Source organism: Agelaius phoeniceus, chromosome 12 (genome assembly GCF_051311805.1).
Source record: "Agelaius phoeniceus isolate bAgePho1 chromosome 12, bAgePho1.hap1, whole genome shotgun sequence".
Lineage (NCBI taxonomy): Eukaryota > Metazoa > Chordata > Aves > Passeriformes > Icteridae > Agelaius > Agelaius phoeniceus.
The window spans coordinates 14,243,124-14,253,828 of record NC_135276.1 but is presented as its reverse complement, the minus strand read 5'-3'; the positions used below and the strand labels follow the sequence as shown (position 1 = coordinate 14,253,828).

Sequence of the window (10,705 nt, the reverse complement as noted above, 5' to 3'; positions counted from 1 at the left end):
CTGGCTTGGAAGTGTTTGGAGATGAAAACATGTCATCACTCCGTTGTTTTGTTTCTGTCCAATTTCAGGCTTGTTTAAGCAGGTCCAATACAGCTGATTCTGTACAGAACAGGGTGCCAAAGGCTGCAGCTCCCCTGAGCACGTGGTGTTTTGTTCTGGTCTATCCTGCAGCACAGGCACAGAGCAGGGGCTGACTCAGCAGTGGGCACATGAGCCCCAGGCTCAGGCCGTGCTCAGAGCTGCACGCAAGGGGCCGTGGCAGTGATGGCATCGCTCACCCTGTGGCCAGGAAGGACAGAGGGGCTGGTGCTGCTTTCCCCAGCACAGCACCCAGCACGGGCTGCCCCACCAAGCAGGCCCAGAGCACCAGGTGGGGAAATGCTGGTGAATACCTCTGCTCCAAGGATGTGCACAGGCCAGACATGGGGAGCTGCCCAACTCCACCGGAGCCAGGCCAGCAGGGATGGCTGGGATGATGGTGCAGTGCTGGTCTCCAGCTCCAGCTGCTCCTTCCACACCCAGGCGCCTTGGCCTGCCCTCCAGGCAGCTGCACTTGCTGAATGTCCCTGCGTAGCCATGCTTTGGATGGGTTTCCTCACTCCTGCAGCACTGCTACAGGACTACATTGACCTTGTCATCCCCAATTCTGGGTCTCGTTGCACCACCAGCCAGTAATGAGGAGGGAAAGCACTTGCTTCAAGCACTTGCTCTGACCTCCAAGCTGCTATCAGGGCACACACTGGGCACCTCTGAGAGAGGTTTTTATGACTCCTGTCAGACACTCCTTGCTGCATGTGATCCTTAATTTCTTTGTTCTCTGCTTCCCATACAAACCACACTGCCAGCATGCCAAAGTGTTGGGATGGAATACTTTATTCACGTGAACACTCAGATCCTGGCCCTTCCTGCCTGCTGCAGCTGCTCCCATCTTCTTGACAGCGTGAACAAGGAAGGATTTCTTCACCAGCTTGCTTAACCCCCCCCAGCATCATCAGACCCCACAAACAAGTACAGACAGTTTGGCTTTGTCTGGACAGGAGCAGAGGGCGGAGGGGCAGGGAGTGCTGTGGGGATGGCAGAGCAGGCAGAAGGGCTCCAGCCCACAGCTTGAATATGCACAGCAGCCATGAAACCTTCCTGCAGCTCCACTCTCACCACCAAACATGCCAGTACTCCCCCAGCCTTGGCGGCTCCTCCTGCTGCCAGAAGCACCTGGGATTGGTAAAGGATGGGTGCCACCACCTCTTCTCCTTGGAAAGTTGCTGCCAGAATTACACCAGTGTCTTCTATCAGCTGCTGGGCCATTTAACCCTCCAAGTGCCTCCTGTCCACTGACAAATACCCTCCCCAAACTATTACAGTAAAAGGAAAACCCTGTATGTTGAGCCATACAGGCTGAGTCTTGGGTAGAGAACAGTTTCCGTGCTTGGTGGTCATCGGTGGCCGGCAGCCCCCAGCCAGCCCTGGGGCACAGAAGGGAGCAAAATCCCCCATGTGGGGGGCTGGCCACCCCAGCACGTCAGGGCTTCATCCTGCTCAGTCTGATGTCGCGTTCAATTTCGAACTGCCTGTGATCCACGCGCTCCAGGAACGCTTTCCTCTCGATGTACCTGCAGGGAGGCAGAGGCAGAGGCTGTGAGCAGTGCCTGTGGCAGCCTGTGTGGCCCCAGCCTGGGGCAAACCCCACCTGAAGGGATGAGCAGGGAGGGAAAGCACTGTCTGTCTCCCTCCCTCTCTTTCCATGAACTGATTGCTCCACTGAACAGCTATGGACACCAAAAATGCTCTGTGGCCTGCTGGCTGCTACCTGGGGAGACTCCCAGGTGGTCTCATAGGCTAGAGAACTGAACTGGCTGATTCTGGTTCCAGCTCTTCTCCTACAGCTGAGAAATGTCCTCCACAGGCACCTTGAAGGGGATCAGAGCAGGCCTTTGCACCACCTAGCAAAGCAGCTCAAACCCAACCACAATCTTCAGTACAGGCTGACAGGCCCATGATACAAGCCAGGAACAGGCACAGGGAGCATTAGAGATGCAAAAAGCATCACCCAGCAAGCCTGCAGCAGCTCAGGATGCAGGCCAGGGGTTTCCCAGCCACAGACCAGCTTCTAACCACTGAGTATGTAGTGCTGCCCCTCAGCATGGCACCTGAGTGCTGCAAGGAAGAAGGCACGCCTACTCCTGGAAAAGCACCTTGCTCCTCATTAATGGCATGCAGCTGAATTTTAATGTAGTTCACTGCAAACGCTTGCCATAGACAGCCCGGGGCTGTGCTACTAATTAACCTACAGAAGGAGTGAAATTGCAATTCAAAACAGGAGCTGTAACTGAATCATCACAATTGTTTTGCATTTGTTCCAGGGAGGCAAACACTGGACTGCCATGACAAGGTCATTAAACTTGTGTGGGGAACCACTGAATTTGGCTGTTCTGTTGGTCACTGCTTTTCCTGCTCACCAGAGCAGCCCACTGCTTGAAAGCAAGACCAAAGCCTAAGGGAAGATGAGCAGCTCAGGCTCTGCAGGTTTTCCAGGCTGCTGGGTGGTGTGCATGAAAGTGCCCAAGGCCCACATGGGAAGGTTAAAGGCCTCTCCTACCAGTGAGACAGATGAAAATTTGATGATGAGGTCCCTGCAAGGTCAAGCTGAATGGGGCTCTAAGCAATCTGATCTAGATAAAGAATTCCTGCTCACTGCTGGGGGCTGGATTATTTGGCCCTTAAAGGTCTCTTCCAACCCGAACCATTCTGTGATTCTGCAATTCTTTATGCTACAACTATTGAACCTGTACTGAATGTGTTCCCAGCAGGGAGCCTCTGCCCTTGCTGCAAGGGACAGCCCTGACACTCCTGCCCACCCAGTCATCATTGGAAACGAATTAATCCAGATTCATTTCAGTGAGTGATTCCCCCAGGCGGGTGAACAGCCGCATGTGTCCCTGCTGCCACCCACTCCCATCTCAGCTCCAGCCCATCTCGTGCTGACACAACTGGGTCAGCTCATCTCCGCCGGCTGCGAGGGGCAGGGACCAGCACAGTGTAATGCAGGCCAGGAGCTGGCTGGGAGGAGGTATTTTTGTGCCCCCTGCCCCTCACTGTTGGAGGAGGGCTTTGCACTGAGGCCCCCTCCCCACAGTGGCTCAGGAAAGGCAGGCAGGGGAGTGTCGCTTCCCTTCATCCCTGTGAGCAGGGAGGTGAGCGGCTCCTGGGGCTGGGCTCAGAGAGGCCACAGGAAGGAAGCTGAGGGGTCACGCTGTATGTGCTCAGTGTCACTACTGGGCGTGTGGTTTTTCTCCCCCTCCACTGCTGAACACCAGCCACAACCCCAGCTGGGAAGACAAGGACAGGAGTTACTGACGTTCATCTGGAACACCCCAATGGCCTGGGCAGCAACAGCCCAACCGACTGAATCCAAAGCTCTTTTGGCCCCTCTGGGACACCCATCTATCAACCCCAGCACGGGGTCAGTCTCTTTCTTCTCCTCTTCCCCCCTGGCTGCTGTGCCTCTCTGGTGGGCAGGGCCTGCCTCCTGGGGGATTGATATGGATCATGAACCAGGAATGCGGTCTCACAGCCACAGCCAGCAGCGCTGCACGGACGAGGATCAACGTCATCCCATGGTGTTGTCCTTGTCTGGCCACAGAAAAGTGCTCTAGGTACCAGAGCAGACCCCCAGGCACTACCTGGGCATACACCAGGGCTGGCTGGCTTGTGCTGCAGGCACACAGGGGCTGGAGGTGCAGCCAGACGTGAGCAGGGAAGCTGCAGGGTCAGCACAAGCCCCTCCATGCTCTGAAGCCTGTGCTGGAGCTGCAGGGCAGCTCTGTGCTCAGCCAGCTCCGTGCAGCCAACACCAAGGCACCACCAGGCACGGTGCAAAGTGCACGAGTGAGGCACAAACACCCCTCCTGTGCTTGTCTAAACAACCTTTGCTACCTGAATCAATAGCTTCCTGTAAATTATCAACCCGCCTGGAAACAGGGCAGCTGTGACCCACAGCACAGCACAGCAAACCTACTGGGAGCAAGGCTGTCTCTGCTAACAAGGGCAGCTGCAAGCTGCTCTGGGGAGGGTCTTTGGTGCTGCCTGTCCCCTGTCAGTCACCATCAGTCACCCGGTGCAGGAGTGCTGGGGCCGGCTGCTCCCCCATGGGGCTGCCCTACAAAGGTGGCCCAATTAAGAGGCCACTACACATTTCCATTTATAAAGCACATCAGAGAGATGAAAAGCAGCAAAGGGAATAGCTGCCTCTGCCCCTTACTGCAGCCCCTCCTGTCAAATCCAGGACAGGCCCTCAGGACCTGATACAGCCAGGCTGTAAAAGCCCAGATTCTACTCCTAAGGAAATGCAAATCTCTGGATGGGGGCTGGGGGTACAAGGGGTGGAAAATCAGAAGCAAGGGAGGACAGGCAAGGGGAGAGCACATGTCCCCTCTGTCTCAGGAATTCTAGGCCCAGGCTGTGGCTGGCTGATACCTGGCACTGGCAGCAGAAAGATGCCACAACCCCACTGCTCCCCTGGGTTGCTGTGTTCTGGTGTGGCTGCTGGAGAAGGGCCAGGGAGGTACAAGGAGCTCTGGGCTGCAGCAACTTCCACAGGGTTAGCACAATAAAGGAATTCAGCCTGTCTTCTCTCCTGAGCAAAAAGTGAAGCTTCCTGCTTTCCTTGAGACACGCATACACCATCTCTGTAAGTGCACAGGATGTATGGCATCGAGCAAACATCTCCAGGAGTGGGCTGCAGCTTTCCTTGCAGGCAGACATTTACAATCACACAGCAGGACACGTGGGGAGCAGAGGTCTCTAACAGCACCAGGGATTAAAGGCAGCGCCCCGCTCTCGCCTGCCTGGGTTGAAGGGTTAACAACAGCTCATTACAATTTTTATAGAGATGTGTAAATGATTGCCCACTGAAGGGTGAGCACGGCTGACATTATTAAAGGAGAAGAGGCAGCTGCAGAAGGGACAACAGGCTCCTGTGAAATGACCTGGGGCCGGCAGCAGCTGTGTCTGTGTGACCTGCCCCCCAGGCGAGATGGCTGCTCTGGGAGGGCACTGCACCCTTCACACCGAGGTGGTCTGTAAGCAGAAATGCACAGGGCTGTGCCTCCATTGGTGCTCCTCCCTTCTCCCTTCACCTTGAAGGTGGAAGCAATTCCTGGTGAACAGATACTCGGTTGATCCCCTCACACTGCATGCCTGACTAATGTAAACATATTCATAAGGAGTGTGTAAAGTTATCCTGGCATTATGTTCCTCATTTGTTTAATGACAAAAACCGCTTGCCAAGAGCTCAGCAGATTTTCTAGCCTGGGATGTGACAGGCAGCAAAACCCAAAGCTGTCCAAGATTAAAGATGCTCTTAAAATTGCTGCTTTGCTTTGCTCATCTTTTCCATGTGCTGATCCCTTCTTTAGCCTTCAAGAACCATCACGTGATGAAGGTTTGCCAGGCATGAAGAGCAAGCTGTCCTGCTTGGATGGGGTGGGAAAGGAAACAGCACTGGCCAAGAACAGTTGACATACTGGGTTTGGGCACACAAGAGATGACACAAACACTGCTCTGCCACACCTGTATGTGGTGTAAATCATGCACCTCCTTGGACTTCAGGGATCTCAGAGGAACAGCTGCTCCTCTGCAGCACTCAACTGAATTGCTCTACTTTTTCAAGGGCATGCATTTATTTAATGACCAGAAACAGATCAGGAGAGATTTGATGGAGAAGGCGTGTTTGTGGAAGGGTGCAAGACCAAACTGAAAATATCTATTGATAGTTTGACAGTTATAAAATATCTGTTTAAAACAGAAAATCCAATCTGTTGGAATGCAGAAGCTTTGAGTTCTTCCAGTAAAAGAACAGCTTATAATAAAATGTACATTTTACGAGCTGTCCACTAAGCTGGTTATGTTTTCCCAGAGCTTAGCAAAGCACTTGTAGTGGAAATGCTGCTTCTGATCTCATTATCACTCCCTGCAGTGCATGTTATTAACTTTCTGCTTTATTTACAGCATCACCATTTACTTTTATGATACTTCCATTAACTTCATTGGAGTGAACATTGGTTGATGCACACAACCAATGTCCAGCACTGCCATAATCTCTGACGCACCTTGCCAGCTGCTCTGGGTTTACACAAATCTTTATGCTGGAGGAAGGAGGACAGATGCAGTTGAAACATGTGATTTGAAGGACAGAACAAAACCCTCCCAAACTGAAAAGAGAAAACAGGACAAAGGCAATTGTGTTTCCTCATGGAGGGGCTGCATTGGACCAGCTCATGCTCTGTGCCACAAACAGGAGAGATGACAAAGCCAGACACTGGCTGGACTTAGAGAACTCACAAGGTTGTTAGCAGAGAGTGATAGGTGTTTGCAGACTTACCTGTCTCCCCTGTGATGCTTACAGCAGCCACTGGCTTTATGTATCCCGAGAATAAATCCTTAAGAAATCTCACGGGTTTTTGAACTCTGTAGCCAGCAATGGGCTTCCCATATGTAAAGGAAGTGATGGGAAATTCTGGACTATCATTAGGTAATGACCCTCTTACCCATCTTTCCCTCGGTTATGGATTGCCAGCTCCTCCACAATCCCCTCCTCCTCCTTGAAGTTCTCCCAGTCCAGTTTAGATTTCTCCAGTGTGCTCATCTTCTGCTTTTTGGCACCGATCTTCCCCAGGAGGCTACTCATACCGCTTGGCCTCTTCACCCTGATGGAGATTAAGGAGCAAATGTTGGTTAAATGCAGGGAGATGGCAATTGAAAACAGAGCTGAGAGTGGTGGCCTCGATGGTGGTGAGCCACTGCCACCAAACAGATGGCCACCAACTCCAGGCAGCCTGCAGGCGGCAAGGTCACGCTTCCTGCAGATCCTGCTCTGCCGTTCCCCTGGAAGCAGCAGAGTTCATTACACACATATCTCAAGTGCTTGGTTTTTGTGAAAGGGCTTTTTCATTTATCTTCTTAAGAGAACAGAGAGCTTTCAGGCCAAAAGAGATCATTAAATCATCTAGTTTGACCCCTTGTATACACCAGGCCAAGCCATTCCACTGATCACCTCTGTGCTAAGTCTGCTTCTTTGTCTTCAGTTAAAGTGTTGTTTTCTGGAAGGCATCCAGCCTCAGTGCGTCACTAGTGCTGACAACACATCCAGGAATTAACCATTTACTTGGTACTAATGCTTGATTTTCTCTAGTTTTATGTTCTGGTTCCTGCTTCTTATTCTAAATCCAAGAACACTGGTCTCTAGGCAAGTCTCATTAGTGACGTACTTGTACACCACTAATGAACTTACATCTGAATTATTTTTATGCAAACAGATAGAGTTCCTTATGCCTCTCATTGAAATGCATTTTGCCCCAGCCCATACGTCACTTAAAACGTTTTGTCCCCTTGCTTACATTTCAGTGCTCTTTGAAGATGGGAGCACAGAACTGCCTGTAACCCCCACCCTTCTCCTGATTTCTGTCCAAGCATTACTTGAATAATCCTGTTAGCTACACACTGAGTCCCAGTGCACGTGCACTGTGATCCCATACCATCTCCTGGGTCCCTGTTTGGCAGGAAGACCACTTTGCTCTTTCATCCCTTGCTCTTAGAGGAGTGAAATCCCATCCATGTGGTGGGGCCCCCCAATCTCCCCTTTATGCTGGGAAATGCACACACAGGGGCTCAGGTCAGCTGAGCTGCCCTCTAAGGAAGACAATTCTCAGGGATAGGAACCCGTAAAACAAACTTGTATTAACCCTTCTCAACCCCCCCAGGAATGGGGGGCAAACAGCATCCCATTGAACTCGTGTTTACACACATTCCAGAGATAACTTCAGGTCTGCAGGGCCTTTGCCTCTGCAAGAAGCCAGAGAGGAAATTACTCTCGTTCCTGAGAGATGAAGGAATTTGGGAAGGGGGGCCCAAGGAAGGCAGCCAGGTGAGCATGGCAAATTGCTCTCCATCAGTGCTCTCTGAGCACACTCCTGCCCAGGGGTAGCCGTTCTTGGGAACGTATCCAAAGTTGTCCTTATCGGATCATTAGCATGGTTTATGCTTCCGTAATTTGCAAGCCTCTAAAGGAAAATAATTCTGCAGTTTATATGGAATTAAATCAAAGAAAATGACAACTCTGTAAGCCTCAGCCAGAAGACTCTCAATGAAAGAATGGCTGGCTAGAGTCACTTGGGGTTGCAGCTTCCTGACATAGATATATTTGGGATTAAGGATATCTTGGCAGGCTCCATAGCAACTGGACAAGGCTGCCTGCCCCTCCTCAATACCAGCCAGAGGAGCAGGAATGTCCTAGGATTGGCCCTCTTATTTCCTTCAGTCCCTGCCCATGGCTGGAGCCCAGCCCAACAGCCAGCAGTTGTTCACTCTGTGGGGACACAGAACAAGCTGGATCTCTTTGATTCGCCTTTATCCCTGAACATCTCATCAAGATGTCTACAGCCCATCACACCATGATCACACAACAAAACCTTGATCCTTGTTCAGCCTCCAATTATCCCTTACTTTTTAAGGCATGATGGCTCCAGGTATCCTTATCTGCAGGTAGCAGGGAAGTGTTGTAAGGGGGCAAAATGGGTAAAGATGTTCTCAGCAGAAGAAAAAATGGGAGAGACTTGGTTCCCACATGTGGGAACTACACAAGCCTTGCTCAACGACCAAACCCAGTATCAGATGAGTGTTCAAGATGTGAGGGAGTCAGAGGAAAGGAGATACAAGAAAGAATAAGGATGAACCAAATAAAATATTGGGCAAGCCTCTCCCATGGCATTCTTTGCTGCACAGCTGCCTGGAAAGCAGAGCCCAGTGGCTGTGCACAGCAGTTCCTTAAGCTGCACTGGGAGGCCTTAAAGATGCCCTGAAACAGATCTAGGGAAGTGCTATGGCTGATCCAGCTGGCAAAGCTCCTCTGCCCCAAGCCTGGCAGGCAGAGGGTGTTTAAATTAACACAAGGTATTCAATAACACATTTCTCTGAATACACTTAACTTTCCAGACACACTCGGGCTTAAGATTTTCCTACCTTTGAAGTGGGAAAAGCAGGGATGTAGAAATGGAGGGTGTTGTCCCTTGTCCCTAGATTTCTCCTGAATGTTTTTTTGGGGCAAAAAACCCCAATGACTCAAGAGCCATGTCACCTATCCAAGGACACCCACAGCTCATCTGCATCCACTGACCTTTCCACGGGTGGAACTCCACAGTCCCTGTCACTTGAAATACAGACAGGTCTGACTGCAAAGGACTCAGCACACACCTGGAAAAACCCAACTGAAAGTTCTGAGATCTTTCCTGGGTGTTAGAGAAAGCTCTGCCCTGCAGAGTGACGAGCAGGCTCAGAGGCAGGCTCACACATGCCGAGGCTGATCCTTTCTGGCTGAACCTCGGTCAGCTGCTGGCAGGGAAGGGCTGAGCTGGGACAGGGGCCAGTGAGCCAAGCTGGGCTGCTGAACATGTCTCTGCATGAAACACAGACTGGGACCTGCTGACAGGCCACTGCTGTCCCCAAACCACAGTGGAGGAGAGATGGAGGGAAGGGAACCAAAGGCAAGATGGTTCATGGCCAGAGATGGAAGAAGAGGGGGTGCTGGCTTCAGGGAACAGGAGCTGCAAATCAGATGAGAGCTGCTTATGATGTATCTTCTCTTCCATGGCAATTTCTGGCACAAATTAATGACATCTGGATGCAGACATCCGTAATGGGGCTCAAGGCCTCTGTACGTCCTCTTGGCCATGGATCTCAGGAATTTTGCTTAAAACATATAATTCACCCCTTATTTGAAGCTACAGAGTCTGGGCTATGATATGGACCTCCATCAAGAGCATCCAGATAATCACAAGAATACTCACAAGTCAACAGTTCCTTCAAGGCAATGGAACATGACAAAAAAGGGCAGGCTATGTTGCACCTTTGTGTTGATGACTACTCCAGAAATATTATCAAAATCTAGTGTCAGTCCCATGCTGGATAGCCTGGTTCTGCTCCTGTCCAGACAATTCTGTGCTGCTGCAGCAGGACCAAGCCTGGGCCAGGCAATGGGGCCAGGCACAGGCTGAAGGACATGTTTGAGTCTGCTGCTGAGTCTTCATTCCATGCTGAGCCTTTTATCACCCTGAATAAATCCAGCAAATCTGGGGGTGGGAATTCCTACGCTTGTGCCAAAATGAAGTAAATGAGAAACATTAAAGTCCAATTAAAAACTTGCTTGGCCTTAAATGCCTCATCTGTTTAAAAAGCAAGTAAAGGGGCCTGATTAATTGCATTCAGTGCCAACAAGAGGAATTATTACCCTTTTTGTACTCATTAAGGGTATCTGCTGTGGCATCTTTAATCACTAAGGCATTTAAAAGAGAGAAAGTAATTTGCTAAGACATAATGGATCCCAGGGATGAGGATCAGGACAATCGCCTATTTAGGACACAAAGACATGCTCTGAATTTTCACAATTAAAAAGCACAGCCAAAGTCTGCCCCTGAACCAGCAAAAAAAAAAAAAAAAGGAAAAAAAAAAAAAAAAAAAGGCTGGGGAGCTCTGCCTTGGTGGGGGGATTCCCCTGCACCATCTAATGTCATCAGGACAGGGACTGTGCCTGTGCCTCATCTGGCATGGTCGTACACAGGGACAAGCAGCAAGCCATGGGCTCCCCTGCTGTCCCACTATAGGTGAACATGCTCTGTATCCCTGTCCTTAACAGTAATGCTTCCCCTCATCTTGG

At 50.9% G+C, this 10,705-nt stretch overlaps 1 protein-coding gene across 1 annotated transcript in view; it reads right to left on the bottom strand.

The window, feature by feature from the left end:
* Positions 1 to 855: 855 nt before the first annotated feature.
* CFDP1 (craniofacial development protein 1) overlaps positions 856 to 10,705 on the bottom strand; it is a 60,026-nt gene continuing 50,176 nt past the window's right edge. Inside the window, exons 6-7 of the mRNA XM_054640873.2 lie at positions 6,546 to 6,704; positions 856 to 1,610 (exon numbers count right to left, since the gene is read on the bottom strand). Of these exons, the coding sequence (XP_054496848.1) occupies positions 1,520 to 1,610; positions 6,546 to 6,704 (250 nt within the window). The 3' untranslated portion in view covers positions 856 to 1,519. The remainder of the gene's footprint in view (positions 1,611 to 6,545; positions 6,705 to 10,705) is intronic.